Genomic DNA, 19920 nt, shown 5'->3' on the forward strand with positions numbered 1-19920 from the left:
TAAGGAGCCCTAGGAGTACCACATGCTTCTGTAGACCTCAATGGCAGGCCCGTTATGAACCGTGACCGTCTCATTTCAGCTGTATATAGTAAAAGCCACCCACTGGGTACCACGATGAATGCCTATAGCTCCAGAAGGCAGCTCTAGAATCAAGGGATGCTCCTTGTTGGCCATCAGCAGCTTGAAAGTGCCAGGAGAGTAGGATGGTGGTGGCACAATGGTGGCTTCCACAGGGAAAGAATAACCAGGGCTCCTAGGAGCTGGGGACATGCATCCAGAACCAAGCATTCCAGGCTCCCAGATAAATCCATAGGCTGCATGCTCACTGCCACACTGAGCCCAGCCCTGACCCAGGTGGAGGCAAGGGTATAAGAAAGGACAGGGAACACACATTGTTCTAGGCTGATCGCAGTGCCTCTGGTTCAGGACTTTCAGGCTTGACTCGATTGGTCTTAATATATCATCCTGGTGTACTGCACATGCCCAAAAGCTTCTGGGAGTATAGGTATTGCAAGGACAATAAATGAAGGCTGGAGAGCCTGTGAAAAAAAAGAGGAGATAGTGACCAAATCAGGGAGAGGAGGTGCCCTCCCAACAGGAAACTCACCCTGCCGTCAACTGGGTGGAGTATCTGCCCCATCCTTTGGCAATGCCCCCCAACCAAGCATGGTACCAGGATAGTCTGACAAATTCATTGAAATGAGCAGTAGTTCACGCTCATGATAGAAATGCATTCAACAAAAGGTTGCTAGCTTGCTTTATTCTCAGGAATTCCCAGTGAGAACAGAATGGAGAGAAAGCAGCTATACTTTCCAGAGCTCAGTATGCCCCGCCTCCACCCATCCCTTCCAGCAGGCCCTCCACAACCTCAGCTGGAAATGGGACAAAGTAGTGGTCTGTAAAGCCTTTGTTGACAGTTTTTATGGGGTTACTCAATTATGGCTGGCGCCACCGCCATCCCCAGGGTACCCTAACTTGAGATCTAGGAGCTCAGAAAGACTGAGGAACTAGCCCTACAGCTCATGGCAGAGCCTACCTGTACCAGAGCAGAACCAGCAAACGGGCGTGGGAGAAGATGAAGGCCAAGTTCCCTTAGATCCTTTCATTGGTTTTCAGGTGAGGAAGATAACTCGGGAGTGAGGACTCTGGAACTCTCAGGCACTGAGGGCATCAATGCCAGCAGGGCTGAGTACCAGCGCTTGAAGTATGTCAGAGAGGGAGACCACGCCCAGAAGATGCTGGGTCTCATCCACCAATACCAGCCTGTGCACCTGTGGGTCCACATTGTTCAGGGAGGGGCAGAGCCTTTGACTACAGCAGCTAATAAGGGGAAAGCTTAACACAGCTCAAGGAGCAAAGGACATCTCCTGGGAACAGCTGGCCGAGGATTTGACCACTCAGCTGGCTGTGGATCTTGGCACGGGGGCACCATGAACAGGACCAGACACCTCCCAATGCAGATGCCAAAAGTTGGTCATGAAAAGGAAGGCAGATCAAGTGCCCAGGATACAGACTATGCAAGGAACTAAGCCATCTATGCTGAGAGCATGCCGGGAGGGATGCAGGGTACCTGTTCCCGTGCAATCCTGTCAATGACTTCACCCAGGCTCTCATGGGGCTGGCAGGAGAGAACCCCCTCCAGACACAGCGTCCTCTGCCTCAAAGCTTCTCCCACGCTCATGTCTAGGTGGTTGTAGGTTTGCTGGGCAGCCAGGTGCTGGGGCAAGAGGGAGGGACTCATGGATTACCTCATTACCTAGGCTGTAGCCTGGGGATTGCACTCCGACATGCTTGCAAAGGGTAGCAACAGATACTTCCCATTGGTCCTCATGGGACCTCCCTGTATCACCCCCCAGTCCCCCCAGACACTTACAATGACGTCAAAGCGGGAGTAGAGGCCCACGACCTGACCTGCAGTGGGAAATGCAGAAAAAAAGGACAGGGAGGAGTACAGCTCAGAACCGGGGTGTTCTTCGGGGTACACGGGAACAACTTTTGAAACTAGTTCCTTAGTCCCCCAGGCTGCTGGCTCAGTCATCATCACTGGCTAAGTCAGATAGGCTTAGCATCACCACTGAGATGCCTGACTTCAGGTCCTGTGAGCTGCAGGGGAACCTGTGGAATATGCCAGTCTCATAGTGTACAGACTCTAGTCATTTGGGTTCAATTTCTGATTCACAGGAGCAGGGGAACCAGGCATGGCCACCTCTACGAGGCTAATGGACAAATCTGGGCATGGGATTTTTTTTCTTAACTTTTAAAACTACATTTGTTAGTGTGTGTGTGCATGCATGCCTGTGTGTGTACATTGAAGTGCCATAGAACACATGTGTGGAGGTCAGGGGACAATTGTGTCAGTTCTCTCCTACTATGTGGGTCCCGGGGATTGAACTCAGGTTGCTAGGCTTGGCTGCAATCATCTTTATCTGCTGAGCTATCTCTATATCTTTGAAGGTAGGATATAGGGAAATTAATCCCAACTTTCCTAGTGACCTGTGCCATGAAGTTGAGAGGAAAGAGAACAGTCTTAGGCTTAAACAGCCTTCAGGGACAAATGAAGGAATGAGGAGCATGAACTCCATTTGGACTTGGTTTGAACAAGTTAGTTGTTTCAGTTTTTTTAATCATTCTTGGGAGAAGTGGGAAAATGAGAATAAGGATTGGAAAGTAGGTCATGATAAATTATTCATAGTTTTAAAAATAGCTGCTCTCTTTTTGAAAAGGTACTTTAAGGGCCAGTGAGATAGCTCAGTGGGTAAAGGGACTTGTCAATTCCTGACCACCTAAATTTGACCCCTGACCTCCTCGTATGCACTGTGGCACATAGGCACCCACATGCATGTGTGCATGCATACACACACACACACACACACACACCTACCTAAAGGAATAAATAAACATAATAAAGCCCTTTACATTCTGCTTGTTAGTAGTGTGTGCATGTCATGCGTCACAGCCTGAATGTGGAGGTCAGAGGAGGACGGTTTTCAGGAGTTGGTTCTCTGCTCCCACTGTGGTGTGTGTTCCGGGGAGTGAACTCGGGTCATCAGGCTTGATTGGCAAGTGCCTTTGCTAGCTGAGGCATCTCAGCTGCCCAGTTATTCACAGTTGTGTTGCATAAAATGTGCTTATTGTAGGAGATTTAGACTGAAGTGCCAGGGACGATCCAATGTCTGCAACTGACTTTCTTCAGAAAAACTATGAGCTGACCATGGCAATATGCTGCTCTTCCATTTCATGTCCTTTGAAAATTTTCATATTTAAGGATAAGTTAAAAGTTCTTCATAATATTCAACTTCATTCTGGTGAATATAACTTTGAATTACCTCTTTTTAATGCAGTGTACGTAGTGTGTGTGTGTGTTGTCATACGTGTAGGCATGTGTATGTGTACTCATGTGTGTGTGTTCTCACATATGTGGACATGTATGTGAGCTCATGTGTGTGTGTGTAGAGGCCAGGGGTTGATGCCAGGTGTCTTCCTCTATTGCCTTCCACTTTGTTTATTCAGGCAAGCTCTCTCACTGAACCTGAAACTCCAAAATTCAGCTAGTCTAGCTAGCCAAATCATTGTCCCAGGGTCCCCTGCTGCCCCCTCCTGGGTTTACAGACAGGCTTCCATATCACACCCACTTTGATGAGTGCTAAGGGATTCGAACACTGGTCTTTGGGCTTTAGACATGAAACACTTTACATACTGAACCATTTCCTCAGCCCCAACTTTGAAATACCTATGGCCATAGCCTAATTAAAGAGATGTCCTTGCTGTCCCTTTGACCTTTCTAGTACAGGACGTCAAGGTCTGGCTGGGGGCACAAGGTCCCATGATCAATTTTAGGGTGAACTAATACAAAAGGATCTGCAGTTTTCTCCTACCACAGTCATCTTATTGCACATAATCTTACTTCTGCTCCTTCAAAGGCATAAAGGATGAAAGAGCCCTCCACACAGGAGGCGTGGTCACACATTCCCAAACCCCAGCATTAGGAGGCAGAGGCTTGAGGCCAGTGTGGTCTACATAGTAAGTTTCTGGGCTACAGAGTGATTCCCTATCTCAAAACAGCACCCCTGCCGGGGGGAAAACATTCCCTTTCACAGCTGGGGAAACTGAGGCTCTGAAAGGCTAAATAGCTGGTCCAAAATTCAAAGCAAGCAGAGACTTCTAATCCCACTCCATCTTGGGTCCTACAGAAGACGACCTGAAGATTCTGCTGCCACATCCGGCCCACATGCTCCTTGCCCACCCTAGCTAGAGCCTTTCACCCTGGGTGTGTACCAGATTCATTGACCACAGGCAGTGCAGACACACGCCGGTCCACAAAGATGTCCAGCGCAGTCAGGATAGGAGCCGTTTCCAGAACTACAGCCAAATCTCGGAATGTGCCGATGCCCAAATCTTGGATAGTGCGGCAGAGGAAGGAGGGCCGGGGCAACAGAGCACCCTGTTGGGGTGGGGCACAGTGGTAACCTCATCAGATCAAGCAGCTCCCAGGGCCTCCAGCTCCTTCCTCCCATTGTCTGGGCTCAGACATTTGACCATCACTGCCCCCTGTGGCTCCCCGCTTGCTCCCACCATCCCAGGCTCACAAATATGTGCAGGAATTTGAGCAGCCGCTTGTGTGTGAGGATGTAGAGCACAGTGCCGGAGACCGGGTCCAGGACAGGCAGACGATGGATTCGGTTCTTGATGAGGGCATAGACAGCTTCAAACAAACTTCAAAGAAAGGAATTGGTGAGACCAGGGTGGAGAGACACTCCATCCGAGGCCCCCAAACAGGGGACCAGGGTCCCCTCATCCCTTGGCTTCCCAGATGAAGTGAGTGAATACAGGACTGCGTGGAGTAGCACAAGGGAACAATTCAAGAGGCTGAGGCAAGATGGTAAGATGGCCCAGCCCATATAGCTCTTGTTGTCAAGCCCGATGACCTGACTTCAATCCCTGCATCCCAGATAGTGGAAGAAGAGAACCAACTCCCAAAAAACATCCTCTGACCTCCACGTGTGCACACACACATACATGCACACAGACACACAGACACACACATTCACACATGCACACACACTGATACACACACATAGAGATACACACAGACACACACATAAACACACAGACACACCAGACACACACACACAAGCAAACAACAAGTGTCACAACAAAAACCTTTGAGATAGGGATGGGGTTGGGTGGTGTAGGCAGGTAGTGCTCAGGTGAACAGAGAAGATATTTACCTGTCGTTAGGAGAGATGGAGACGAGAGGCTTGAAGCATCCTTGCAGGTAGATCTCTGAAGAAAAACCAATCAGGTCACAAGAATCTCCGGTCACCTCACCCTGTCTCCTAACAATATCCCTTCCTGAAGGCACTTGAGGCCTCCCCCATTGGTGTGTACCCTCCAGGAAATCCCACCTTCTGTCCCATGCCTTGGGCTCCAAGTTTAACCCACAGTCTTCTCCAACTTACCCCTCCAGGTCTCAATCTTATGCTCTTCAATCTCATAGATCTGGACCTAAAGGCATTGGTAGGATTTAGGGTCAGGCATGAGCCCTGGAGCATCGGGCCTCCAGAAGATGCCCCTGTTCCAGCCCACCTGACACCCCAGAACTCACCAGAGGGGATTTGTAGTAGCGGTGCAACACCAGGATGAAGTCTGTGATGGTGAGCATGCCTGCAGGGTTGATAGGTGACAAGCTGGGCAAAGGGCGGGCCTAGGTGCAGGCTCATTGAGGACCCCATCCTGCTGGCATGGAAGTCCCTCCCTCCATTCCCCAACCACCTCTCCTCACCCACAAAGCTCTGCTTCTTGCTGTCCCACAGAGGGGCTGCCCTCACGCCGTTGGCCACCATGGCAAAGAAAGCCTTCTTAATCTGAGGGGCAGGAAAGAACAAAGGCGGGGTGAGGACGGACAGTCCCTCATCGTCCCCACTTGCTGGGTCCTCTCATGGGTCTTCTCTGCATGAGTCTGCCTGTTTCCCATGACAAAACCACTGTCATGATGTTTACCACACAGATAAGGCTGTTTGTACCCAGAGGCGCTGAGGGGCGGACCATCATCGGTAGACACAGCAGGGTAGTTTTTGCTCATCTAAGTACTAGAGGTAAAATTATTCACATACTATAAGCAAAGCTACAACAGGCTCCTCACTAAATTAGATGCTAGCTTGTTCTGATCCTTATCCTAAGCAAAGCTTTGCATGTGTGCTGAGAATACTTGGTTTTGATCTTTCCTTCCTCCCCATCTCTTTCCTTCCCTTAACTCTTTTCCCAATTCTCTCCTGTCCTTCCTTTCTGTGTTGCTGTTACGTTGTTGTTTGAGACCCTCAGCCCCCTCAGCGCCCTCAGTGCCGGGATTACAGATGTGCGCCACTGCACCCAACTCTTTAGCACACATCAAGATTAAGCAACGCTATTAAATTCGAATATGTTCTTCTGTGAAACACAGGAACCAAACTGTGTTCTGTGGACGACACATACACCTCGCCTCAAGCATGTGTGCATCATTTGCTCTGTGGCAACGGTGATAACAATGGATTCAGTTTAGACTAATGGCAGAGCAGGGACCAAAGAACTTGCTTTCCCCCTGTTGACAGAATGCCCTCCTCTTGGTCCTGAGTGACTGATTTCTTACATATACTTCACAGCTAACAGAGTGTTCTTTCTTTGTCCTGGGTTATCCTGAGACTATGAAACAGGGAGGAGCAAGCCTCTGCTCCACATTTTTGAGATGATGGAGATAAAGTGGCCGACCCCGGGCTTGACAGCTCCAAGGTGACAGAGCTGTGATGGCATTTAAGCAATCCTCACAGACCATGCCCTCGCCCTACTCTCTCTGTGATGCTGAGGAGTCCTAGAAAGGGATTTGCAGGGACCATGGCCTGACAAGACATCCAGAGTGTGTGAGTGGTAGCTACAGAGACAGGAGGCTGAGTTCTGAGGTCAGCTACGGCCAAACCAGATTCTTACCTCTAGCGTAGTGTCAAAGATGACCAGTTTGGAGCTGGTGGCCATGGCATCATAGCAGGTGTGTTCTTGCATGAAGTGCATGTAGACCTGGGCCCCCGGCTTCTGCAGCTCATCATCCCAACTCAAGCTGAGAAGTGGGGCCTGTGGGGATGGGCAAGGCTGAGGCCTGTCCTCCGCCAGGCCTTCAAGCTCACAGTCCCAGGCCTCTGCGTCTTGGGACTCCATGGCCAGTTCCAGGTCACATGTGCTGGAGCCCACTGCTGAGGCTGCACAGTCGGGCAAGAAGAGGTCCCACCCTGTGGGGGAGGTCTGTGCTCCAGCCAAGGAAACCGCTTGAGCCAAGGGTGTGGCCTTGGGGAATGTGGCCTCCTGCCTGGTGGACTCAGCAGCTGGTCTGAACGGGGCACCTGTTAGGGAAGAAGACAAGGAGGGATAACTGAAACTTCCAAGCACGTCTTCTGGGCTTTCAGTGTTTGGCGGCACTGGGGCACCAGGATGTTGTGGGGTCTCAGAGTCCTAGCGGACAGCAACTCTCTCCCATCTTTCCAAGGTGGCTGTACTAGGGCCCTGTGCCGGCTGCACAGTCACTGCCTTTCACGTAGGAAGACCAAGGCCACAAGATGAGACTGGTCCAGCTCCATGTGATGGAGAGCCCTGCGGTCAGGCCCCACTCTGGAATTTCTGCTGCCCCCTGTCACCATAACTGACCTTGGCCTCACCTTCTCCCAAACCTGGTGGGTCTGCTTCCTCCACAGCCTCCTGTCTTGTCCATCTGGAAGCCTTGACACCCCGTGTTGCACAGGCTCTTTCTGAGCTGGTAGCTACAGCTGGTGACAGCCATGAGTTTTCCCCTTGTTCTAGGAAGTTCATCTCTGGAAGGCGGTAAGGACCTGTGTGGTTAGTAGGGAGTGCTACAACAAAACTAAGCACAACGTCATTAATGGTGACATCGGAAGCTTTCAAAGCCACCCCCGACCTGCCCCAGACGTATTTTTCATTTTCTATTCATAGAAATCTTCCGAGGCAGTTACTGTAAATAGGAATAGCAGCAAGAGACCAGAAACTCAGAGAGGTTATGCAATTTGCCATAAATCACACAGCTGGGGAGTAGTAAGGTTTCCCCTGGGGTTCAGAGGAAAGGGAAGGTGGGGGACACACCAGGGAAAGGAGAGGGAGAAGGCAAGCTAGGAGTTAGGGATTGGGGTTCAGAGGGGTAGGAGACAAGGGTGCCATAGAGAAAAGGCTAGGCCTGTGGGCAGCAGCTCTCTACCCACCTTCACTCTCTGGACCCCCACTGTGGCTCCAGGCCAGGGTCTATGGAAGAGAATGTCTGAATTGTTGTGAAAATGCTTTCAGTTCTAGAGTCCCTGGCTTGTCCCCTTTCAAAAGCACAAGCACATCCACTCACACACCACGTGTGTACAGATATGCACAACATACACACTTGCACACTCCTGGCACACACAGAATTCCACACAGGCACATACATGCAAAATACATACATACACGGATCTGGCCCGCTGACACCCACAGAGTACAGTGCACAGCAAGCACGCGGGCCACACACACACACACACACACACACACACACACACTCGGCCACACTGCTTTCTGTCTTCCTACATCCCAGCACCGGCCCCCTGGGACCCCGGTACCCCAGGCAGTGTCTCAGGCTCCATGCGGCCAGCCCTAGACCGCTAGTGAGTGTGCGACAGGCGGCGGGGTGGCACTATTCTGGGCTGGCCTCTGGCAGCCAGCCCTCAGGCCCTCAGGGATCAGATTCTCTCTGATTGTCAGGTCTTGGGAGGGATCACTCAACCCCGCAGCTGTTCATTCACCGCGGCTTGGGGGCGCTGCGGAGGTGGAACTCTCATCTTTGAACTGAGAGTTCAAAGGAAGAAAGTTGGCCGGCTTCACTTTCTCCTCCATGAAAACTTCCCTAGCTGAGAGTGGGATGCATTAGGAAGGATACACTTGAGACTGGAAGGATACACTGTGGACGGTCCTGAGAGAACAATAGGGTATGTTGTCTAGATAGCATCCCCTTCTGAGTCCCGCACCAACCAGTTCCCTTCATAGGTGAAAGATGAAAGTGATGAAGAGGGCTAGTCAGGCAGATGGCACTCTGCTGGTCATCTCAAAGGTGCAAGACGGGATTGAGAGCATGGGCTCATATCTCTGCAGAGGAAGCAGCAACACCTGAGTCGACCTGTGGTTGGAAGGTGAGTGGGTGTGTAGGAGCCCAGCCCCTAATCCGCTATGAATACTGGCTGTGCATCCTCCTGTGCCAGAGGAGAATCCTGCCTGTCTCCGGTGGTGGCTCACTCCCTTTCTTGGCATTCCTAGGGCCTGAGTCAGAGTCCAAATGGGGACTGCTGACCCAGCTGCTCTGGCTTGCCTCTCCCTGTCCCTCCCCTTGTCATTCCAGTCTCTTCCATCCGGACCCCCGGCCCTAGTGGACACTCAGAAATGGACTATTGGATTTCCTGCTGGATTTATTGAACATATTTCCTTTCCCCCCTCAAAGCACCTGCACCTGCCTCTGAGGCTTTGACTTTTCACGAGAGTTCCTGGAGCCTGGATCCGTTGCCAATAGTGGAACTTCTGAGGCACAGCAAATGGGAACGGGAGGCCTAGGCATTAAGATGATAGCCTTACCCTGTCACATTTTGACAGTGGTCCACAGCTTGCCAGTGTGCAATATTTTCCTTGCTAGCTGCTAGTCAATCTCTAAAGTAATATTTGGTTTAGGTTTTTAAGTAGCATCACTTCCACACACAAAATTAGGATTGATATTTAGTTGCTGTAACAAAGACCCTATTTAAGAATGTCTCAGGAGAGCAGAGAAGGCAGAGGAAGGCAGATCTCTGTGAGTTCCAGAACATCGTGAGATCCTGTCTCAAAAACAAACAAACAAACAAACAAGCAAATAAGCAAAGAATGCTTCAGGGGCTTGAGAGGTGGTTCAATGGGTAAGACCACTTTGCCTAGCAAGCATGAAGACCATAGTTCAAGTCCCTAGAACCCACATAAAAAGTTGGATGTAGTCACTTTCTGAGGAGGTGTGGAAACAGAAGGATCGCTGAGCTTTCCTGGTCTCCAGATTAGTTTCATATTTAGTGAGAGACCCTATCTCAGGAAGGAGTAAGGTGATGACTGGACATACATGCATACACCACACATATTGCACATACACACATACAGAGAGGGAGAGAGAGAGCTTCAAATGGTAGTAGTCTACAGACAGATTAGAGCTGATAGGGTGACTGTAAAAACATTCAGAGAATCTTACATCTTGAAAACAAGATGGCCATTCTAGTTTCTACCTTACCCTTGCGCCAGCATTCCAGCCAAAAAAAAGGGGGGGGGGCAAAGGGAAAAAGAAATAAATTCACGAATCTTCTAAGACTTGAAGTGGAAGTTACTCCCTCACTTCCACTCACATTGAATTAGCCAAATTTAGCCACGAGGCCGTGTTTGGCTTCAAGGGGTACAGAGTTGAGCATCTCAGTCATTATTATGGACAGCCATTCTAGCTGAAATTCATTCAATTCTACCTCTAAAAGAAAAGAAAACTAAACCGTAGGCCCATTTGGCAGTCTCTATTACAAAATGTTTTCATTCCATCATCCAGGCACGGAAACGAACTCAGAGAAAACAGACCATGCTTTCCAAGGTCATTTGGCAAGCAAATAGCCAGCATGGACCTTAATTGGGTCTGGCTGATCCCCAGAGGGACTTTCATCACATCCAGCCAGCATATTTTGGCCACCCAGGGGCCAGCAATCAAATGAGCTGAAAGATATTTGCACATGGAAGGGCAGCTCTGCACCAAGGAGAAAGCAGAGGATGCATATCACAGTGCAAGATGCGCCACATCTGTGTGCCTCAGGCAGTTAGGGAAGACTTTCCAGGGGAAGAGGTCCTGTGCGGGAACATGGAGACTGGAGCATTGCAGGAGAAGACGGTGGTGTGATTTGAGTCTGAATCTGTGAAGGGGGCATGAGATATTCTGGGGGAGTTGGGGGTGGCTTTTGCAGCTCTGCTGTATCACATGCCTTTGGGGATGGTCCACAGAGCTGGTATCTCGTGGAACCAGCATAAACACCCAAACTACTGCTGTTACTATCAAAGCCCTACGAGAGAGATGCACTCAGGCTATGAGTGGGAGGGGGTTGGGAGAGGCAACAAGGGTAGGGTCTGGACTCTAGTCCATGCCCTGGTGGTTCCAAAGAAGTGGGATTGGTCAGAGGGCACACATAGTACAGAGGATTTCTAAGCTAGAAATGGAGATCAATGATAGACTGCATCTACCTCAAATTATGGAAACCTGATTTCCATGCCTCACAGCATACAAAGCAAGAAAAGGGAAAGAAAACGAATGGAATGGTAAGAGATTCAGAAATGAAGAGAAAATGGTGGCTGGGGATGTACCTCAGTTGGTAGAGTGCTTGCCCAACCTGCATGAAGTCATGGTTTGATCCCCCAGCTCCTCATAAAATCAGCTAGTGGTGTATACCTGTGATCTCATCACTCAGGAGGTGGAGGAGGGAGGATCAGAAGTTTAAGGTCATCCTTAGCTACATAGGGACTTCCAAATGGCTAGTGGTACATGTCTAAACCCAGCACTCGGGAGGCAGAGGCAGGCAGATCTCTGAGTTTAAAGTCAGCCTAGTCTATAAAGCGAGTTCCAGAACAGTGAGGGCTACACAGAGAAACAAAACAGAAAAGCCACCAAAAAATGTGCAAAGAAAATGTGAATTCCTTCTATTTTTTTTTTCAGAAAACCATACCAGTTTGTGGGAGAACAGGCAAGAACTCCAAGTCTAGAGAATCCTGGTGTGTGAGCAATGGTACCATTGGCTGTGATTACTCAAATTTGGAGCCAAACAGCCTTCTAAGAGTTTTAAGGCTGTCAAACTAGCAAAGAATTCATAAACCTGACCATCAAGGCCTTACTTGACCCTTCTCTCCGGTTATTATCCACCTTTCACGTTTCTAACAGCTGGAAGACATCTGGAAAAACTGGAATGCCTGTGAAAAAGACATGCCACCCCCATACAGCTGCAGTGGATACTGGGTAAGCTTCTCATGGGCAAGGCCGCCCGTGTGGGAAGGCGAGGTCCCAGAGAACAGACACAGCAGTAGCCAGGTGTGTTACCTGGACTTACGGGTTGTTCATTCAGTTGGTCATCCTTTCCTGTTCTGGGATGTCTTAATTACATTTATCCTGTTTCTCTTTCACTGTCACTAATGGGTAGTATGGAGGACAGGCTCTCCTCCTGTTGAGCTATGGGGCATCATAACAGGGCCACCTGGTAATGGGATACCCATGCCTCAGAGAACTGGTGTCCAGCTGGAACTGACTCACTGTTCTTCAGGAAATACAAATGTTTCCTTCCTGTGGGGCAGGCAAACCCACGGATTTCTTCTCCCTTCTTCTATCAGTAAGACCCCACAATTATATTTCCCAGTTTCCTTTGCAGATTGTGTGACCATGTGACTAAATCTGGCCAATGAGATTTCAGCAGCATTGTCACATGTAACTTCATAAGGGAGCCCTTAGGAGGGGGAAACATCCCCTAGGCTCCTGATGGCATTTATGATATGATAGTCAGCACTGTAGAAACCATTAGATCACCATGATGGAAGACATAGGTTGAAAAAGGCAGAACCTGTTCTACCTTCATCTAGAGCTACTGATCTGTCTTTATCTATTTTGTGTTGCCTGAACAGGATGTCCCAGACTGGGTAATTTGCAATGAAATTTATTTCTCATGGATCTGGATGTTGAAGAAATCCAAGATCAAGAACCTTCAGCTGTCAGGGACTTCGTGGCAGAAAGCAGAAGGGCAAGGGAACATGTTTTAGTGAAGAGAAAGCTGAACTCAAATGGAAAACCCACTCTCAAGATAACCAGCCTACTCCCATAAACACGGTATTCATCCGTTCCCAAGGGAAGACCGACCTCATCACCCCTCAAAGGCCTCCATCTTAGTATTGTTGTATAGGGGAAACCTTTCCAACATACGAACTTTGGGGACACAGTCAGATCATAGCATATACCCAACCCCATGCTTATCTGGCTTTCTTAGCTCTGGACAGTCATGTTAGAAACAAATTGCCCTGTTTAAGCCACTGAGAAGTTGCTTATCGTATGCATGCATGGAAGTGGGCTAGGCTTAGCCGCTCCGATGTGCTGATATAATAAGGCTTATGCAGTGTTCAATATCTCCCAGACACGGCAAAATGCATCATAGGCAGCTGAGCATGTGACCATGCCCCCTTTGCAGCCCTGTGAGATGAATCGTTTTATTATTTCTGTTTTGCAGATGAGGAAACAGGGGCAAAAATAGATTAAGTAACTTGATAAAATTATCAAGTGATGGAGACAAGACTAACATTTACTGTTTCTGGATTCCAGCAGCCACAACTGACATGTGAGACGATTTGTGAAAAGCTCAGGCCTGGCAGGTACTAGCTTTTCGGTAAGTGGTTGCTATTGTCATTTACCTCACCATCTGCTCCCTGTGTCCCCAGACTTCCAGTTCCAAGATGACAGACCATGTAGGATAGCTCAGATTCTCACCTCACATGGCCATAGAAGTTGAGGTGGCCTCCAGCAGGGACAGAGCTGCACAATTCCGAAACCACTGTGGTTTTCCATTTAACAGAGTGTTCTGCCCTGCCCCCCTCCCCTGCACCTGCTTCTTGACCACTGTTCCCACATCTTCCCTTGCTGCCAGCCCCACCCCACCCATCCCCTTGGGCAAGGCGAATCAGCAGCAGGCACTGGCCTCAGAGGGCAATGTACACTTTGGTGATTGGTTTTCATCTCTGGCTGTGGAGTTATGTTCCGTGTAACCCTACTTCTTGGCTCTCTTGCACACTGATACATAATAAGGGCTGTGCACCTTGACCCTAGGGTGGATTTGGCTGCCATCACTGCAGAGCAGATTTGTCTGGTACATGAGGTTGGAGGTCCTGTTTAAGTGTTTTGTTTCTTGTTTTTAAATAAATCAAAGGGATGAAAGCACCTTGAAGAGGTTGAGTGGAGGGCCCTGGATGAAACCTAGCATCCATAAGTTGCAAGTGGGGTAACGTGGGCCTGAGTGGTCCAGACACTGAGGAAGTGGCCTCTGTTTTGTCACCAGTCACAGAGCACAGAAGTTCTGTCCATCCTGTCTATAGCTGGAGAACAGCATGGGTGTAGAGTCCCGAGAACATGGGCAGAACCAGTGTTTTGTTAATACAACTCTGGTGTCCTCAGGGACCCCTCTGGACCTTCCTCTGGAGGGACACTGGGGACAGTGTTATTCAGATGTTGTTGGTATCCAGAACGTCTTTGGCCAAACCTTCAGATCTCCCTTCAGTGCTTTAAAGAATGTTCTCTGTGTGTGTGTGTGTCTGTGTGTGTCTGTGTGTGTATGTCTGTGTGTGTGTGTGTGTGTGTATCTGTGTGTCTGTGTGTGCATGCGCATGTGCGTGTGGCAGCAGAGGTTGATATCGACATCTTTCTCAACTGTTCTCTATCCTTTTTAAAACTTTTATCTCCTGAATTTCTAGCATTTTAAATATTCATTTTCATTTTAATTATGTGTACCTGTGTGGCTGACTGCATGTGAAAGTAAGTGCAGAAGGGGACATCGGATCCCGTAAAGTTGGAGTTACAGGGTGCTGGAAGCTGAACTCAGGACCACTGAAGAGCTCCAAGTGCTTGCTGACCACTGAGTCGTCTCTCTAGCCCTCACCTTACTTCTGAAGGGACTGGGTGTCTCGACAGACATGCAGCTCACCAATTTGGCTAAAAGGGCTGGCCTGTCAGTGTCAGGGATCTACCTGTTCCCCACCCCTCCCCCCAGCGCTGGTATGGCAGGCACATACACCCAGCTGTTACTTGGGTGCTGGGGACCTGAACTCAGGCCCTCACGCTTGCACAAGCACATTACTGACAACCATCTCCTGTCCTCTGAGAGTGTACTTACATAACGCTGAGATCTGACATAAGGATTGGACTTTGGTCTTCAGTCATCATCTGAGTGTGCAGGCATCCATGGGTCATCATCACTCATCCAGTCCTCAGCTGGTAAGCCACACTGGGCTATGCTCATTTCTGCCAGTCACTTTTTCTCTCTCCATATCTGGCCTCCTCTTGAGCACAGAGGACATTCTTGTTGCCGCCTTGCTATGCTTAGTCACAGAAAAATTCTTGAGATTTTCAAACTTGGTGTCTTTCCTGTATTGCTGCTGATACAGCAATCATTCTGCTGTTCACATAGCATGTTGAGCCTGGAACATTCTGGAAGGCTCCCAGATTCACCACGGAGCCTCTTCTGCTGTTACTTCATGGAAATGAGGCACAAACCATCTCTGCTCTCAGATTCTACAAAGAGCCTGGTGGGGAGCTCTCCTTTCAGGGACTCCCCAGTTTTCATATCGGCTCTCATTTTCTAGTCTCTTGCTCAGTGTGTGTGTGTGTGTGTGTATGTGTGTGTGCATGCGCGCGCGTGCGTGCACATGTGTACACATGTGCATAGGAGACTAGAGGACAACCTTGTGTGCATACTTCAGGACTCATCCATTTTAATTTTTGAGGCAGGTCTCTCCTTGACCAGGGGCTCACTGACTCAGCTAGGATGGCCCACCAGATAGCCCCAGGGATCCTCCTGTCTCTACCTCCCTGGGCTAGGATTATAGGAGAGCACTAACCACATCCAGACAGAGAACGATGGTTCCTGCAGCAAAGTCACTGTATGTAAAAGAAACGTGGAAGGGGTGAGGCTCTACTGAACAATAGAACTGAGTCTGAGCCTGGTTATTGGAGGATGTTATTGCTGAATCCAGGTTGGACAGTGAGACTGAACTTAACAATCTTTATGAGTAGGTACTCCCCAACCCCACAACACACACCCTGAGACTTTGGGCTAAGGTATAAGGATTTTCCAGGGACCAACAGCTGGGCTGCGGGATGTTTCCTTGCAGAATAAAGTGCAGACAAATGACAGTCTCTTCCTCTGTGGCAGTTGCAGGATGTGGGACATGGACCGCAGAACTAATATTGCCACCTCTGTATTTGGGAAAATGAGTTCTAAGATAAAAGGAAAACATACCAGAGTTCCTGGTTTAAATTAAATAAAAGCCAGCCCTCCACCCAGTGCCCTAGGGATCCAACCAATTTCCAAATTAGTTAAATTAAATTGAGTTCACCATGGCATATGGCTGAAATTATTCTAATGCAGCCTGTCTTCTGAGAGTTAATTCAGGGTCTCCCCCACCTTCCCCGAGAGTACCCCCTAAGGCTCAACCCTCAGTTCTGCTAAAGAGAAATAAAATAAAGTTATAAAATTAAACAAATGCCAAACTGCGTGGTGGTGGTGCATGCCTTTAATCCCAGCACTTGGGAGGTAGAGGCAGGCAGATCTCTGTGAGTCCGAGGCTAGCCTGATCTACAAGAGCTAGTTCCAAGACAGGCTCCAAAGCTACACAGGGAAAGCCTGTCTCAAAAAACCAGAAACAAACAAACATCACCTCTAGGCCAGGGTCAAACAGAGCTACTGTTTGTCTGTTCTGAACAGTTCTAGTTCTCCCAGAACCAATAGCAAACTCTTGGGTAAGGCCAGAGTTACAGTTCAGTGGTTCGCCTATTGTGTACTAGGCTAGGTTCAGTTCCTAGCACCAGAAACAAAAAACCAACCAAACAAACAGCATACTTTGGGTAGAGTGTAGCCTCATTGTTTTAGGGTCTCAACAGAATACTTGCTCTGCCTGGCTGCAGACATACCTGCACTGGTCACATGGCTCATAGCCTATCACAGCGAACATTCACTGAGCCTTGATACCCACATTCCTAAAATGGAAGTAGTAATATCTCCCTTGAAGGGTTGGCACTTCCAAAGCAACACATGCATATGACTAGAAAATCCCAAAGAATTTAAGACAGGCATAACATTGAAAAGAGTCTAGGGATGTACGTTTGCCTAGCATGCAGAAGGCCCTGGCCAGGTGTGGTCACAAAGGCCTAAATTCTCAGCCCTCAGGAGTTAGAGGCCGGAGGATCAGGAGTTCAAAGTCATCCTTGGCTATGCAATGAATAAAGGACGGCCTATCTTAAAATAAAAACATAACAAAGTTTTTGAAAAGAGAACTCAAGCTGGGCATGGTGGCACACACCTTTAATCCATCACTTGAGAGGCACAGGCCAAACTGGTCTGCCAGGGAACCCTGTCTGGAGGGTCGGGGAAGGAGAAAAGAAGGAAAAGGAGCTGTCACCGTCGCCATTTCTAGGATGATCCTAGATATGTTCCAGTTTATTTCACTCACAGTCTGTCTTGGCTTTGTTGGTTCATGCAGCATCCATGTTTGATATGAGTTGCTGTAAGAGGAATGACAACCTTTCTATTTATGAGCATTTTTCATTTTTTTTTTACCATCACTAGTAATAGCTGATGACTACTTTTGTTTGAACATCTTGAAACCACAAATTCACTTTGAACTCGGAGACAAAAATGATGCCTTTGCGTCTTCTGTGGAACTCAGCATCTTCTCAAGATGCTGTGTTTCTTTTCCCTGAAGAACGTTTTACAAACACTTTGAAGTGGTAAGATGGAGAAAGAGAAAGGAAGTCTATCCAGTGTGGAGGTCCCCAAGGGAGGGTGGTGCTAGAATGGAATGTTACTCTTGAAGGCTGAGGGTAAACTCTAAATTATTAACCTAGAGCAGTGTTTCTCAACTGGTGGACTCAACCCCACGGAAAAACCCTCTACCTCCAAAAAAATTACATTATAATTCTTTTTGTTTTTTAACTATTTAATTATTTTATTTTTATGTGCATTGATGTCTTTGCCTGCACATTTGTCTGGACAAGGGTGTCCTATGCCTGGAACTGGAGTTACAGACACTTGTAAGCTCTAGGTGGGTGCTGGGAATTGAACCTGAGTCCTCTGGAAGAGCAGCCAGTCATCTCTCCAGCCCAACATTATGAGTTTTAACAGTAGCAAAATTACAATTGTGAGTGAGCAATGAAAGTAACTTTATGGTTGGAGGCCACCCCGACATGAGGGCTAAACAGGTTGAACCCCTTAGGAAAGTTGAAACTCACTGCTTTAAAGAGAGAAACAACTTTCCCCAGAGCAGCCCTGGCCACCGCTTCACCCTGTCCCTTCTCGGGGCTTTGACCACAGGGGTTGTGGTCTAGTCAGCTCCTCCAAGATCCTACTCACCCCAAATAGCTTTCCTGACTCTATGGCTCCGATATGAGCTTCTGAGGGTGCTTCAAATTTGTTCTTTAGGGTATGGTGCCCTCTGCTGGCTTCTAGGATTCACCACACAAGGATTGTGGGATCTACACTCAGCCAGGTCCACTCTTCCTTGTTATATGGGGAAAGGGCCAGACTTGGAATGCAAAATTAGTGCTCAGCTCCCAGGACCAGAATTTTGACCTTCCTGGGCCACACCACTGTTGGGAAAAAATGACAAAGACCGACAAGTTGCCAGACCAGATCGTCCAGCCTCTCAGGAGCACTAGTCACACAGGGGACCCCTAGTAAGGATGTGCTGCAAGCCGGTTATCTTTTGTGGTGCTTGTGGACTGCTGATCCCCTGAAGTGCCTCCCTATCCACCTCAAAGCATGAACGAGTCTAACATCTGGGCATAAGTCCTGTTCCTCCAAATGCCATCACCACTTGATTCTTACTGTATTTTATTGTATCTATATACTACTTAAACTATGATGACTTAGCACTTACTCTGTAAGTTGTCTTATTTTAACTCAAAGCTCCAAGGTAATGGAGCCATAGATACATCTGGTTCTTTGGGAATTAGCCTCGTTTAGTACAGGAATATTTGATCCACATCCTAAATTCTTCACTTGAAAAAACAAAACCAAAACCAAAACAAAACAAAACAAAAACAAACAAAAAAAAAAAAAAAAAAAAAAAAAAGCATGGGCCTGGAGGGATGCTCAGCAGTTAGGAGTGCTTGCCTCTCTTCCAGAGGACCTAGGTTGGTTCTCAGCACTTGATTCAGGCAGCTTACAACCACCTATAATTCCAGCTGCCAGTGATCCAATGCCCTCTTTTGGCCTCTGCAGGCAACTGCACTCATGTGACAAATACACACTCAGACATATACATATGCCCATGGGCATACATAGAAATAAATTTCGCCTGAGTGTGGGGTGCAAACCTGTAATCCTGGCATCTGGGAAATGGCGGAAGGAGGATAGGGAGTTTAAGACCAGCCTCAGCTACACAGCAACTTTGTACCTAGTTTTTTGATTGTTTGTTTGTTTTTGTTTTGTTTTTGAGACAGGGTCTCTCTACATAGTTCTGGTTGTCCTGGGACTCATTGTGTAGATCAGGTTGGCTTCAAATTCACAGAGATCCACTTGGGTCTGTCTCCTGAGTGCTGGGGTTAAAGGTATACACCACCAAGTCTGGCCCTAGTATCTTTTGGTATTGGCACCCCCACTGCCCAGCTGACCACAGCAACTCCTATAAAGGAAAATATCTAATTGTAGTGACTCGCTTACAGTTCAGAGGTTCAGTTCATTATCATCATGGAGGGACATGGCAGGCAGACATGGTACTAGAGAGGTGGCTGAGTATCCTACATCTTGGTTTATGTGCAGCAGGAAGTAGTCTGAGACACTGGGTGATATCTTGAGCATATATGAGACCCCAAGCCCACCTCCTCACTGACACACTTCCTCTCCCACTCCAACAAAGCCACATCTCCTAATAATGCCACTCTCTTTGGGAGCCTCCACCTCTGGCTAGCTGTAAATCCAACTGATAAGATCTTGCTTGCCGGGGGCTGGAGAGATGGCTCAGAGGTTAAGAGCACTGACTGTTCTTCCAGAAGTCCTGAGTTCAATTCCCAGCAACCACATGGTGGCTCACAACCATCTGTAATGAGATCTGGTGCCCTCTTCTGGAATGCAGACATACATGCATACAGAA

The 19920-nt window shown here is 48.4% G+C and overlaps 1 protein-coding gene across 1 annotated transcript; it reads right to left on the minus strand.

The window, feature by feature from the left end:
* Positions 1-920: 920 nt before the first annotated feature.
* Prkag3 (protein kinase AMP-activated non-catalytic subunit gamma 3) lies at positions 921-7832 on the minus strand. Its single transcript, XM_051190482.1, has 11 exons — positions 7680-7832; positions 6961-7367; positions 5783-5864; positions 5606-5664; positions 5460-5505; positions 5229-5283; positions 4587-4713; positions 4276-4441; positions 1874-1911; positions 1571-1717; positions 921-1271 (listed from the first exon to the last, which is right to left on the minus strand). The coding sequence occupies exons 1-11, from the start codon at positions 7828-7830 to the stop codon at positions 1155-1157; spliced, it is 1395 nt and encodes a 464-aa protein (XP_051046439.1). The 5' UTR covers positions 7831-7832; the 3' UTR covers positions 921-1154.
* Between the last annotated feature and the right edge of the window lie 12088 nt (positions 7833-19920).

Source organism: Phodopus roborovskii, unplaced genomic scaffold (genome assembly GCF_943737965.1).
Source record: "Phodopus roborovskii unplaced genomic scaffold, PHOROB, whole genome shotgun sequence".
Classification (NCBI taxonomy): domain Eukaryota; kingdom Metazoa; phylum Chordata; class Mammalia; order Rodentia; family Cricetidae; genus Phodopus; species Phodopus roborovskii.

What these genes read in the sequence shown, in the direction of transcription:
- Prkag3 (XM_051190482.1), bottom strand. Translation starts at nt 7,830, where the DNA reads ATGAACTTCCTAGAACAAGGGGAAAACTCATGGCTGTCACCAGCTGTA. An exon ending in CAAGAAGCAGAGCTTTGTGG is followed by an intron (nt 5,665 to 5,782) that starts GTGAGGAGAGGT and finishes TCAACCCTGCAG; the next exon opens with GCATGCTCACCATCACAGAC. An exon ending in ACAGGATTGCACGGGAACAG is followed by an intron (nt 1,272 to 1,570) that starts GTACCCTGCATC and finishes GTGGACCCACAG; the next exon opens with GTGCACAGGCTGGTATTGGT.